General features: G+C 42.4%; 1 protein-coding gene across 1 annotated transcript in view; it reads left to right on the top strand.

Annotated features, from left to right (window-relative positions):
• The window catches only part of HisT (Histamine transporter), a 213956-nt gene that overhangs the window by 191208 nt on the left and 7539 nt on the right, over nucleotides 1-15209 (top strand). Inside the window, exon 6 of the mRNA XM_067148470.2 lies at nucleotides 4111-4221. Coding sequence (XP_067004571.1) covers nucleotides 4111-4221 — 111 coding nt within the window. The remainder of the gene's footprint in view (nucleotides 1-4110; nucleotides 4222-15209) is intronic.

Genomic DNA, 15209 nt, shown 5'->3' with positions numbered 1-15209 from the left:
AGACCAATCTTATGGATGATTTCCTTTTTAACACCTTCTCAGTCTGGTGTAGGGGGCAACGCGTCCGCCTGTCACCCGGCGGCCCCGGGTTAATTGTAAATGGTTAATATCCCTGGCCTGGGGACTGGGTGTTTGTGTCGGTATTAATGTTCCTTTCCTGCATTCAACACTTTACACTTCCGCCATTTCCAAATACACACAGGTTCATAACATATGGTGTAAAGTAGGGGCAAAATATCTTCGGTCGACGCCCCGAATAAATAGCATTTTTGAAAAAAATAATCACGCTCTCAAAAATGTCTAAACGATCAAAGAAAAGTTTTGCCTGCAAGAGAAGGATTACCAAATGAACCTCGCATTCTAAATATATACAGACACGTGCGAACTATCCCATCAAAACAATCACTTGAAAATGTAAAAGTATTCGGTATTTCCTTAAAATAAGATCATTCCATCCATGTGAAATAAATCACTTTGTAATGAAATGAGACGTTTCCATTTCTTTTTCATATTGTCAAAGGTAAGGGTGAGATAATTTAATTTTCGTGTGGCTATTTCTAGCCGGGTGCAGCTCTTGTAAAGCAGACCCTCCGATGAGGGTGGGCGGCATCTGCCATGTATAGGTAACTGCGTGCTATTGTGGCGGATAGTAGTGTTATGTGTGGTGCGTGAGTTGCAGGGATGTTGGGAACAGCACAAACACCCAGCCCCCGGGTCAATGGAATTCATCAATGAAGGTTAAAATCCCCGACCCGGCCGGGAATCGAACCCGGGACCTCCTGAACCGAAGACCAGTACGCTGACCATTCAGCCAACGAGTCGGACAGGGTGAGATTGAAACAGAAAAAGAAACCACGTTTCCCTTTGAGAAAATCAAATGGTCGTAAATATGTCTTCCGGTTAGCCTATGGCTGCTAATTTCATATGGCAACCAGCCATAAGACATAGCCTGCACGGTTGCTAGGTGACATTGTCTGACCATCCACCTATACCTTACATCACTGTTTTCCCCCCGTGGGGGATATTCCCTGCCTGTCGTAAGAGGCGACTAAAAAGGGCCCCAGCGGCTCTGAACTTTGGAGTGTGGGTTGGTGACCACGAGGCCCTTAGCTGAGTCCAGGCATTTCTTCCACTTACTCGTGGCTGGCTTCTCATTTTCATCTATCCTATCCCACCTCTCTTGGTCAACGCTTGTTCTTTTCCGACCCCGACGCTATTAGGTTTGCGAGGGCTAGGGAATCTTTCATTTTCACGCCCTTCGAGGCCCTTGTCTTCCTTTGGTCGATATATTCATTTGTCGAAGTGTCATGTCCCTTCCATGTTTCCCTCTGATTAGTGTTATATAGATGATGGTTGCCTAGTTGTACTTCCACTTTAAGCAATAATCAGCACCATCGCCACTTACATCAGTGCCTGCACGGTTGCTATGGTTACACTGGTCACACATTTTCCGATTATCCCCAGCCAATAAGACTTGTTTATGTCAGAATGAAAGTATAGTTTAATTTATTCTAGCTCATAGCAGAAGACATAATGCGCTGTAAACGTTGTATCTTGGATAGAATAATATATTCCAATATATATGTATCCGGCTTCTTGGCTGAATAGTCAGCATAATGGCCTTCGTTCCAAAAGTCCCCTGGTTCGATCCCAATTGGGTTGGTGATATTAACAGCGAATGATTAATGCCTATGGCTCGGAGACCAGATGTTTCGCAGCATACATCCAAACATAAAAATTACCATAGAGACTGAACGTGGAGGATGTTTGCCATTCTTGGATGTTTTGGTTTCTAGGAAATCAGATGGAACATTAGGTCATACTAATAAATATCTTCATGGGTCCTCTCATCACCATCCTTGCCAGAAACGCGCTGTGCTTAAACCCTGTAAGTCAGAGCCTCTCAGGGTGCATGCGCCGGTGCACTGCACGGCGCAAGGTGCAGGAGACGACTTCACTAGGTTGACCAGAGTGCAAACCCCCACTCCTCTTTCCCTCCACCTGCTCACCCGTTCAGCTTGTCCCCGCCTGTTTCTCCCCTCACTGCGAAATGTTTATGTGCAGTGAGCGGAGATACTCTGTTGGATGGGACAATGTTACCGGTGTTAAAAAGTTCTTTCAATTTGGTTTGAGCAGACAATTTATCTTCTCTAGTTCTTTGTTCCTTTTTCTTAGCAACTATACCAGTAATGTCTGGAACAAGGGATCGGCTAACAGCAATTCTGAGAGCGTTCTTTAAATTACAATCACAAATACTCGCACGCAATTTCGTTTTCGTACGAGTCAAAACAGGAAGAAGAACCTTTCACATATCCATATGGAACCAGACATAGAAATAAACTTAGCTTTTTCTCGATGCAGCTTAGGAAAACCTTCCTTCTGGTAGAATTCGAGCAAAGCCTATGTATTGACAAATAGATCTTTTTTATGATCACGTAATTATTGTTCCGAAAATCGTCACGACTGAGAAAAAAATACGGAAGTTCCCAGTTCCATTGAAATGGACTTTCGGACGTCTTTGCTTTCTTCGAAACAGGTTGCTCCACTCTTGTGTTGTTGTCTTCTCCCTATCTATTTCACTGATAAACACGCCGTCTATCACCAAGCGCTTCGTCGCTCTCAGCACACTACACCATCCGAATTAAGCCGAGTCGGACCGATGCACAGTGCACAGAGCCTCTGCGCCTCGGTTTGCACACGTGAGATTTTGGGCGTTTGAGAGGCCCTGCTGTAAGTAATACACAGAGAACCAGCCACATACAAACATGGCTGCAGACCAGCTTGAGAACTTCCAAAGTGGCCAGAGGGGAACATTACACGTCTTTCACGTGTTGTATGCGGTTATCGGTTTGCAAGGTCTTAATAGTTTAATAGTTCCCTTTTGAAGCCCACTACAATAGACTGATCCAAGCTGTAGGAGGGTATTTACCCCTAATTTGATTGTTCCTTACGCACACTCAATAGGTATAAATCTATGGTTGCCCCACAGATTTCTGAACATTGGCCATGAAATAACCCAGGTCGGTTTATAAAAAAAAAAAAATGTTTGGTTTAATCGACTGTTACATGCGACACGTTTAATTTGGTTTCCCATTACATCAAAACGCAGTGTACTAACATATCAACGAGCAATTTTAAGACTTTCATGTGACTGGTTTGCCACGCCAAAAATATTTGATGTTTCTACGACTCGATAAATGTAGTTTCTATTTCATGTATTTTAATTTCGTGGTTCATTCCACAGTTGTAATGGGTCATGCATTAGTTATCCTATGAATATTTAATTCCCATTGTTCTCTTTCTAATAATCTAAATGTAATAATGGTTTATTATGTAGCTGAAGAAGTCCACTTGGATGAAACATGTACTAATAATTTCTCTCCGGTGATGTCTTTTATCTGATTAAATAGTCTATTGGTCCGCTTCTGTGGTGTAGTGGTTAGTGTGATTAGCTGCCACCCCCGGAGGCTCGGGTTCGATTTCCGGCTCTGCCACGAAATTTGAAAAGTGGTACGAGGGCTGAAACGGGGTCCACTCAGCCTCTGGAGGTCAACTGAGTAGAGGTGGGTTCGATTCCCACCTCAGCCAACCTGGAAGTGGTTTCCCGTGGTTTCCCACTTCTTCTCCAGGCAAATGCCGGGATGGTACCTAACTTAAGGCCATGGCCGCTCCCTTCCCTCTTCCTTGCCTGTCCCTTCCAATCTTCCCATCCCTCTACGAGGCTCCTGTTCAGCATAGCAGGTGAGGCCACCTGGGCGCGGTACTGGTCATTCTCCCCAGTTGTATCCCCCGACCCAAAGTCTGAAGCTCCAGGACACTGCCCTTGAGGCGGTAGAGGTAGGATCCCTCGCTGAGTCCGAGGGAAAAACCGACCCTGAAGGGTAAACAGATTAAGAAGAAGAAGACGTATGTAGCTGAAGAAGTCCACTTGGATGAAACATGTACTAATAATTTCTATCAGGTGATGTCTTTTATCTGATTAAATAGTCTATTGAATTGGTGGATCCTTAACAATAATTGAACATGCTTGTGCCCTGCTTCTTCATGACGACTGTGTAACAACGAAATGAATGTATGTAATAAAGGATTCCGTATGACCTTCTGTTGCAGAGAAACCACCCTGGCCGTCTACTTCCTGTCCCTTGTCACTATGGCCATCTACAGCTTTACACTGGACTGCGGGTATATCTCCGTCGTCTACGTAACTGCAACACTCCTAGGGTAAGTAATCATAATCATTAACGCGTCAAGTCTATCTGTTCTGACACCGTGGTTATCCGGTTCGAGTCCCGATGGTCGAAAAAAAAATTACCATCAGAGTGTTGGCCGGCAGGTTAGAAGAGGTGGTGGTATACAATTTCTATATAATCACTAGACTGCATACCAAAAAGCCTAGGTTCAATTCCAAACCTGCTGGGCTAAGTGGCTCAGACGGTTAAGGCGCTGGCCTTCTGGCCCCAACTTGGCAGGTTCGATCCTGGCTCAGTCCGGTGGTATTTGAAGGTGCTCAAATACGTCAGCCTCGTGTCGGTAGATTTACTGGCACGTAAAAGAGCTCCTGCGGGACTAAATTCCGGCACCTCGGCGTCTCCGAAAACCGTAAAAGAGTAGTTAGTGGGACGTAAAACAAATAACATTATTATTATTATTATTATTATTATTATTATTATTATTATTATTATTATTAATTCCAAACCTCTCCGCAGGGTTCATATGGAGTGAGGGCATATGACACTGTTGATGGTGATTCGTCCGTCGGATGGAGACGTAAAGCTTTGAGCAGACCCTTTAGTGTTTTTCAACAAGAGTAGGCTACGTGCCGGCACCGGGTTTCACTTTCTTCCTACCTCATTATGATCCCAAATACAGACGCGCAGATCACCTATGGGCGAGCCGGACATGTCCTCAGACACCTCTGAATCCCAAGATCGCGGATCCAAACCATGAAGAGGTAGTCGGATTCTTTTAAGGGCGGAAAATAGTCCATTCGCAGTCCATGTTGAACAATGTCGACATGTGAATGATCACTGGTGACACGTTTGGTGTTTACCCGACAAAATTAATTAATATTCATCCATAGATAGCCCAATAGAGATATTTTCTATGTCTCGTAGAATAAAGTGAAACGCCGAAATCGACTCAGAGGCAACCTAAATTGCGTCAGTTAGAATGCTTGCACACAATAAATAAGATCGTGCGATTATTATTATTATTATTATTATTATTTTGTTGTTTTAAGGGGCCTAACATCGCAGGCCATCGGCCCCTATTATTATTATTATTATTATTATTATTATTATTATTATTATTATTATTATTATTATTATTATTATTATTATTATCGTTATTATTATTATTATTATTATTATTATTATTATTATTATTATTATTATTATTGTTGTTACGGGGTTTCCGTGGATTGGAGGTGAAAGAAGGTGCGGGCATAAATGGGTCAAGATAGGACAATCAGAAGTGATTTAAAACTTAATTATTGGTTATCTTTCTTCCTCAGCTATCTTCTTTTTCCTTTTTTTCAGAAATAAGACTTTACAAAATTCAGGTACAAAAGATCATAAGTATTGGTAACAATTTTAGAAAATCGAGTAACAATTAATTAACAACTGTAAGCTTTAAGCTCCCTAATTATATACTCTTCAAGAGCCCTGCGGCTTCTTTCAAAAACAGTCGAGGAGACGGATCGCCCAATACTTCTACATCATAATCAGAGCCTCTTTGCACTACCAATTTGTCTAGGAGACTGCGCTCCGAACCTTATAACTTTACAGCCTTCTAAAGTCAACTTTCAACTTTTACATTAATGACTGGAGCATCTTTGCCCTATAAATTATACACTTTCTAGACCTCTCTAGGTACAACCTACATTTAACAAACAGCACTAGTTGTCTTCTAGGCTCAACAGTCCGAGATATTTACATAAAAGAGAAATACAATTTTACAGGGGTATCGAAAACCCATTCTACCGGGCCTTTATGGAAAAACAACAGGTTCAAATTAAAATAGAGTGGAGGCGAACATTTGCATTCCTAGAAGTTTACAATTAAATGGTTAAAACCCTATTTGGGCTTGTGGCCAGGCCTACTTACCTATCGTGTCCTAATAGTACAAGAAGTGTCAGAGGACGTGTTGGGGCCTTGGGCGGCCTGCGCATCTGCATGTGGAAATATGATAATGAACTAGGGAGAGATGAAACCCGGTTTCGGCACGTAGCCTACTCCTCTCGAACAATACCAAGGGGTCTGCTCAATGCTTTACGTCGCCATACGACGGCCGAATCACCATCAACAGCATCATATCCCCTCACAAGTCCTGCGGGACTAAATTCCGGCATCTCGGCGTCTCCTTAAACCATAAAAGTACTTACTGGGACGTAAAGCCAGCAACATTATTATATTTTTCTTTCGAGCAATGGCACTCGAACCTGCTAACAACAGTGTCAGACCTTTATTTTAGAAAAGACCAGGTTAGCTACTTATAAGCAATCTGCCACTTGCTGACAGCCCTTAATGCAGATCAATTGTAAGTGATTGATGGGTCGCATGCGGCACGGTGCTTATCCGCTCGGTCGCTATTGGCACGATAATGGCCGGGTCGCATCCGGCACGGTCGCATCTGGCACGTAACCGGCACGCCACCTCCGACACTCCGAAAAACGAGGGCCAAAGAAAGACATGGGCCACGAAGGGCGTGAAAATGAAAGACTTCTAAGTCTCGGAAACCTAATACCGTCGGGGCCGGAAAAGAACAAGTGTTGACCAAGGGCGCTCGGATAGGATACATTAAGGTGTAAGTGGATGTAATGCCAGGACTCAGCTTAGCGGCCCGTGGTCACCCCTTGCGACAGGTGGGGGACACCGCGGATGTTATTCTACTGAGCCTACCCACAGGGGCTTGGGCAGGAATTGTAATGGATTTTACGTAATATATAGATTATGAAGGTAGATATTATAGTGCAAATTTCCCAATATTATTTTTTTTCGTATAAAATGGCTAGGCTAACATTTAAATGATAATGTAAACCAGGCATAATATCAATGTCGTTTTCATAAAGAACGACATGAACTGGATTGATGAAAGTTGAAGGCTGTGTATACAGCTGCAACGTAATTTCGTAATGACGTACAGAAGTTCCTCGCTGATACACTTTTCTCAGAAACAATTGAACCTCTAGATATAGTGTCGGTATCTACATGAGGGTGAATGAGATGTTTATAATATTATTATTGGGGGGAAGGAAGCTTGTAGTTTTACGTAACCGATAATCACACTATCATAAGCGACGGAACATCATATTTTACGTGAAATCCGAACCACCGGACGTGACTTTCACGTCGAGAATCACAGATGCGTTAATCGGGACTCGAACCCAGTCCGTCTTGATGGTTGCAAGCCGTTTGACCGCTGCTCCATCTCGACCCTTATTTGTTGCTGCGATATTAAATATGCATTTTATCATTCATGTCGCCATAGCGCAGATTCGCGTGTGTAATCCCGTGACGCTGTCAAGTAAACACGCGACGGTCGCTTTTAAATATATTACGCAGACATTACGCAACTTACACATTTGGTTTTTTCCCCACAAAATGTACATTTGTCCTTCTTGTAAACAATATATTAACATTACTAATAAAGGTTACCACAATTCAGATTTTAGAATTTTTTTTTTTTTTTTTTTTTTTTTTTTTGCTAGTGGCTTTACGTCGCACCGACACAGATAGGTCTTATGGCGACGATGGGATAGGAAAGGCCTAGGAATTGGAAGGAAGCGGCCGTGGCCTTAATTAAGGTACAGCCCCAGCATTTGCCTGGTGTGAAAATGGGAAACCACGGAAAACCATTTTCAGGGCTGCCGATAGTGGGATTCGAACCTACTATCTCCCGGATGCAAGCTCACAGCCGCGCGCCTCTACGCGCACGGCCAACTCGCCCGGTGATTTTAGAAAGAAAAAAAAACAACGTAAACCTATGCGAAGTTAAAAGTCTATCCCATGTAAGCACCGATCGCTACGTTTAAAAGTTTATACAGTCGCATACATCAGGTTTATAACAATGAAATTTGTGGGGGTTATTAAGTATCATCTAGACGTTATTAAGCATAAATCTCAATTTGTTTAGGTGGTAAGTTCCATATATATGTTAAAAAAGAAATGTACAAATGTAAACACGCGACGCCTGGAATTGGCCATAAATAGAAATTCCATTTTTTTTTTTTTTTTTTTTTTTTTTTGGAGCGACTCTACAGTACATCGCATTCTAAAAGAATCAACAACTCGCCAAAACAATCTCAAAACTACACAACTGTTCACTAAAATCAGAAAACCTAAATCGAATGTGTGCTATGACGTTTACATTCACACATCAGGCATTTGACGAGGCAATACTTCGCAGAATATTGGAGAGAGAGAGAGGTAGTAATTAACACATATGATTGGCATTGCAGTGAGAGACATGCTCTTTTACTGAAATATCATGCCATACTTTTCCTTAATATAATTAAGGGAAATGGGATAAAATGTCGTATAAAAATAGAGACCATGCTTATATTCAAAAGGCATGTAAATGAAGAATATTCTTCTCAAACCTAAGAAAAAATGATAAGATAGGTGAGTTGTAATAAATAAAAATAATATATTCTCATAAAATCATGGTACAACTTTCACAGTATTGTAATTGTGTAACAGAGACTTAGTTACAGCAGTCACTCAAATCTGGTCTCGTTAAACTGAATAAGATGACGTTACATCGCCTAGATCTTTTAAATCGTGTAGGAGGCAGTTGCGCTATATATTGCCGTAGCGACTTAAAAAGTAAAATAGTTATGACCTCAGATCCTAAGATTCCCTTTTGACCTGAATTCATGTTTGTTGAACTCTTGGTTAATAATCTAAAACGACTGATCGGAGTGGTATACAAGGTGCCGGACATACGACATATATCTGACCTAGAAATGGCACTATCGAAGTTAATTCCGCTGTCCGAAAACATAATCCTTCTTGGTGACTTCAATACTAATCCCCTGGTTACAAGTAACGAATCAACATCCTTACAATATTTATTCCATGGTATGGATTACAGTATACTAACACTAGACGCGACTAACCACATTCACACAATAAACCACACGTCTCACACTTTGATCGACCTTATTATAACAAACAATCCTCAGAAAGTCGTAAAACAAGGACAGCTTGCTGTACCAGGAATTTCTACCCACGATCTCATCTACTTATGTTACTCTCTCAAGGTACCAAAGTACAAAACCAGTTACATAATGCGAAGGGACGTCAAGCGTTTTGACACTGAGGTAATACGAAATGAAGCATATCAACTGCCGTGGAATGACATTCTACTGACTGTAATGTCCCCTCCCGTGCTACTACTGTCTACGACACGCTCATATATGGATATACCTTGTTCACTGGTTCCCGGCCATCTCTTTTCGGCGTCAGCTGCTGTACTGGCGAGCATCAACTTGCTCCGGGCCCTCCGGGCCTAGCGCTGTGAAGAGGAGGCGGACCTCCTGTTGATTGAATCGGATAATACGATTACAGCGCTCCTCCGGAGACCTCCGGTAGTCCTCCGATTGAATTCACTGGCGGAAAATTCAAACGCTTTGATGTGGGCAATGTTGCAACGGTGATCTTAGGAGGAATTACAATTTAGATTTCAGTACTAATTCCACAGATGCATGTGTTCCCCTACGTTTGTCATTCAAATGATGTAGTCGTTTCAAGATCGCCGCATTATTTGTTACGTTATGAATAACAGATTTTGATCTGCTGACGTTCAGTTTGCAATAGGTGCAGGTGGATAGAATACTGTAGATTGAATATTGGCATATATTATACTGTTGCAAATGCGTTAACAATATTATTAATACTGGTAGTAAAATAGTTTAAGTGGTAATTATATTCCATTGCATGTAAACATGTATTATATACGATGTTCTTACATTAATTATACTCGTAGCTCATTTATTACGGAACAGTACATCCGGCTCCATGGCTAAATGGTTAGCGTGCTGGCCTTTGGTCACAGGGGTCCCGGGTTCGATTCCCGGCAGGTTCGGGAATTTTGACCTTAATTGGCTAATTTCACTGGCGCTGGAACTGAGTGTATGTGTCGTCTTCATCATCATTTCATCCACATCACAACGCGCAGATCGCCTAAAGACGTCAAATCAAAGGACCTGCATCTAGTGAGCCGAACTTGTCCTCAGACACTCTCGGCACTAAAAGTCATACGCCATTTCAATTTTTACTGAAGAGTACGAACTAATTGAAACTGGTTATATGCTGTACCGGGCTGAGTAGTTCAGACGGTAGAGCGCTGGCCTTCTGAGCTCAAACTTGCGGTTTCAATTCCGACTTTGCTCGGCGGTACCTGAAGTTGGTCAGGTGTACCGGCAGTAGCGGCGATTGGGAATTAGAAGTAGGGGGGAAAATGTAAAGACAACAAAGTACCCCAGTTTGTGGGATATAGCGGGGGGGGTATATACGTTATGCATTAAAACTGAAAAAAAAAAGCTACTAAATGGAATTTCGACAGAGAGGTAAAGATTCTCAGCCTACCAACTTACCTGTGTTGATAATATTTATTTGAGATTTTGATTCAATACTATACAATAAAACTTTCACGAGACGAACAATATTACACATGTATTACAATTAAATAGACGTACGGCGTGATTATATAATTAAAATCATTTAGTATTTGACTACAAACTAAAAAAAAAAAACTAAAAAAACTAACTGACACTAAATAGACTGCCAGACTAACGAATGCACGCGTACCCTTCCTCACAGCACATACAAAGTCTCCACTACAGTACTCGCTGTGGCGCTATACAAATCGGTTAACCGCGTGAACGACTTTGTTGCCTATTTCCGCTAATAATTTCGTTATTAATTAAAGCAAATAATTAGCTGATAAGACAACAGGGCTTGTACAAATTGCTTGTTTTAATAATTCCTATAATACCTTGTTTCATCCAGCTAAAATGGAATACAAATGCAACGTTTTCTCCACAAAGTAGGGGGGCGAGACTGTCCCCTCTCGCCCCCCCTAATCGCCGCTACTGTACCGGCACATGAAAGAACTCCTGTGGGACAAAATGTCGGCACCTTAACGTCACAGAAAACCACAGAAGTGGTTATGGGAGTACAATAATAATAATAATAATAATAATAATAATAATAATAATAATAATAATAATAATAATCCTTCCATCAATTTACCCTCCAGGGCTGGGTGTTCCCTCGGACGCAGAGAGGGATCCCACCTATACCGCCTCAAGGACAGTGTCCTGGAGCGTGAGACTTTGGGTTTTGTTTTATGTCGCACCGACACAGATAAGTCTTATGGCGACGATGGGATAGGGAAGGTTTGGGAGTGGGAACGAAGCGGCCGTGGCCTTCAGTTAGGTACCATCCCGGCATTTTCCTGGAGGAGAAGTGGGACACCACGGAAAACCATCTTCAAGGCTGCCGACAGTGGGATTCTATCCCACTATCTTCCGGATGAAAGTGGGTTCGAACCCCACTGTCGGCAGCTCTAAAGATGGTTTTACGTCGTTTTCCATTTCCACGCCTAGAAATTACTCTCCTTAGCCGTTCCTATCACATCGTCGTCATAAGACGGCATGACGTAAAGCAAATTTTTACAAAAGTAATCGACAAATGAAACACGAACGATAAATGAGAATGTATATATTTCCTATATTCTCCTTCGTCATACTTATAAAGCAGTATTTACTATGTCGCTAGCACATCCGTTGCGCACCACGGATGGAACGGCAAGCGAGGCACACATTCAGTACTGTTGCTCCGTCCTCCGCTCGCCCTCCGCTCGCGTGCCGAAGCACCGATTGGTTTCCCAGCAACAGTTTACTACCGGAGAATACTGGAGGGAGCGCTCACTCGCACTACCGATTGCAATCATAGGAGCAACTGCTCCGTTCCCAGCTCTATTCGCAACAGTAGCTCCGAGTGTAAGAACTTAGTGGGCTGTAATTTCAAACTTACGTCCATGGATGTAGGCGCCCTATAAAAATCGTTACCTACATAAACAAAAATTGATCTATATCACCGATATTCCATACAATACCCCTTAACAAAGAACGTATAGTCATTCAGAATAATTAATGCATCCTCTCATTTGTTATCAAGAAAATGCAATTATATCGACATATAATACATACCCCATATACCTGTAGGTATAAACCCTGTAGATACAACAAACAATATATCTTAATAGGTTCAGTTGTTCCTCAGAAAAGTACAGGCCCTACCTGTGCAGAACTTACACAGTGGTTCGTTCATTATTATTATTATCATTATTATGGAAATATTCCCATTATATTGGCGCTAGAATACAGTAATTTCAAGTTAAATTAGAATTCGTTTTTAATTTCTGGACATATGTTTTTTTTTTTTTTTGCTAGGGGTTTTACGTCGCACCGACACAGATAGGTCTTATGGCGACGATGGGATAGGAATGGCCTAGGAGTTGGAAGGAAGCGGCCGTGGCCTTAATTAAGGTACAGCCCCAGCATTTGCCTGGTGTGAAAATGGGAAACCACGGAAAACCATCTTCAGGGCTGCCGATAGTGGGATTCGAACCTACTATCTCCCGGATGCAAGCTCACAGCCGCGCGCCTCTACGCGCACGGTCTGGACATATGTAAAACACGTGAAAGACGTGGCAGAAGTAAGGGATGATTATTTACGAGCGGAGGGAGGAGTTCAAGCGGTTCAAATCTGTAAATGCTGCTCTGTAAAACATGGCACAAATGACTCCTAACAACTGGTCTTGCGGTGTAGGTGGCAACGCGTCCGCCTGTCACCCGGCGGCCCCGGGTTCGATTCCCGGCCAGGTCAGTTTTTTAATTGTAAATTATTAATATCCCTGGCCTGGGGACTGGGTGTTTGTGTCATCCTTAACGTTCCTTTCCTCGCATTCAACACTTTACCCTACCGCCATTTGCATAATACACGCAGGTTTCCTCATATATGGTGCAAATAGGGGCAAAGGATCTTCATAGGTCGACGCCCCGAACAAATAGCATTAAAAGAAGTTAAAGAAGGAGTGTAGTTTCGCGCAAAAACAGCGACGTCATAAATTCCTGTGAAAATGCTCGTTCATTCCTCCCGTATGAAGTTCACACTACGCGCTTGTCATTCAATGGTTTTTTTTTTCTTTGCTAGTTGTTTTACGTCGCACCGACACAGATAGGTCTTATGCGACGATGGGATAGGAAAGGTCTAGGAAGTGGAAGGAAGCGGCCGTGGCTTTAATTAAGGTACAGTCCCGGCATTTGCCTGGAGTGAAAATGGGAAACCACGGAGAATCATCGTCAGGGCTGCCGACAGTGGGGCTCGAACCCATCATCTCCCGAATACCATCTTCAGGGTTGCCGGCAATGGGGTTCGAATCCACTATCTCCCGGATGCAATCTCACAGCTGCGCGCCCCTAACCACACGGCCAACTCGCTTGGTCGTACCGACTGTAACAGCCTGCCTGTATATTGGTGGGAAGTAGCTGGGGTGTAAGATAACTTTCTTCTTTAGCATGCCATTCCTCTGGTTCATACATTTTCTGATTTACTGGTACGTAACACACTGGTTCATCATAGTATTCGAGCTATAAAATCCCTACTGTGAGCCACTGATTGGAATGAGTAGTGTGCATATTAACGAAATAATGACAGAGGAGTGGTCACGGCAGTCTGCGACCTGGTTATTCCAGTTCTGGAACTTTGGACTCTTAGATCGGCACCGTAGTACTGTTCGTTGAAAGTGAGAAAGTGTGCGGTTTTTCATTTGATCGAGTATTTTATATGATAACATTGCTTTCAATCGCTACATTTCTACTGACGTTTTTGTAATGACCTATGTTGAATTCAGTTAGGAAAACCACCAAGTCAGTCTTTCTGAGAATCCCGTAGCGAAGCACGGGTACATCAGCTAATAATAATAATAATAATAATAATAATAATAATAATAATAATAATAATAATAATAATAATAATAATAATAATAATAATGGCTTTACGTCCCACTAACTACTTATAATGTTTTCGGGGACGCCGTGATGCCAGAATTTGGTTACGCAGGAGTTCTTTTACGTGTAATTAAATCTACCAACACGAGGCAGACGAATTTGAGCATCTTCAAATATCACCGGACTGAGCCAGAATCGAACCTGCGAAGTTGGGGTCAGAAAGCCAATGCCTCAAACGTCCGAGCCACTCAGCCCGGCATGCAATGATAATAGTATTAATTATTTCATAACGAAGTAATTTACAGTCACGGACAAGGCCTAAATTATAACATGTTTATATTTAAGAAAATACATAATTATGTTTATACGTAAGAATGCTATGTGTAATATCGATAAATAGTTAAGGTATTAACTGAGGGGCCTAGTTTCGCACAATAGTAGCGACAAGTTTTACATTCCTGAGAAAATGCTCTTCCATTTCTCCCGTACCAAGTTCACACTACGCGCTTGTCATTCAATCGGAGGTTCTGTTACATAATTATTATGTCTGTACGTAAGAATGCTAGGCCTATTTGTAAAATCGCCAAATAACTGAAGTATTAACGGAGGGGCGTAGTTTTTCACATTAATAGCGACAAGTTATAAATTCCTGTACAAATGCTCGTTCATTTCTCCCGTGCCAAGTTCAAACTACGCGCTTGCAATTCAATCGGAGGTTCTCCGGAGGCAAACGATTGAAAGCGCCCGGAGCCTCCGCTCCGTAAACAACCGCTCCGTTAACAGCGCTATCCGGGCCACCTGTTACGTCACATCGCCACGTCACACCTACCAATCCACACTTCGTGATACTTCCAGCATGTTCCAGACGCCAACACTCTCTGCTATACAAATTCGCATTTTTCCCCGACTCATCAGTCCGGGATTTGACTGTACTGGTGTGTGGAGGCTGTTAATTGCTTTCGTCGCAGCGTGCTGGTTTTAACTGGAACTCTTTCTACAAGGCAGATGGTGGGCTAAGAACGTTACCCAAATGTTAATATCTATTCGGCTGCCCTTCAGGCCCTTTTGGTAGTTTCGCCTGTCCATTTAGAAACTTTGAATTATTTCCATTGTGCCATGGCAACTGTGTTTTATCATGAAGATTTTGAGTGGCTGAAATTGCAGTAACTGACTAAGGGGAACGTTCTGT

The sequence above is a fragment of the Anabrus simplex genome, chromosome 5 (assembly GCF_040414725.1).
Source record: "Anabrus simplex isolate iqAnaSimp1 chromosome 5, ASM4041472v1, whole genome shotgun sequence".
Classification (NCBI taxonomy): domain Eukaryota; kingdom Metazoa; phylum Arthropoda; class Insecta; order Orthoptera; family Tettigoniidae; genus Anabrus; species Anabrus simplex.
The sequence above is the reverse complement of the archived record's forward strand: the minus strand, read 5'-3'. Positions and strand labels throughout refer to the sequence as shown.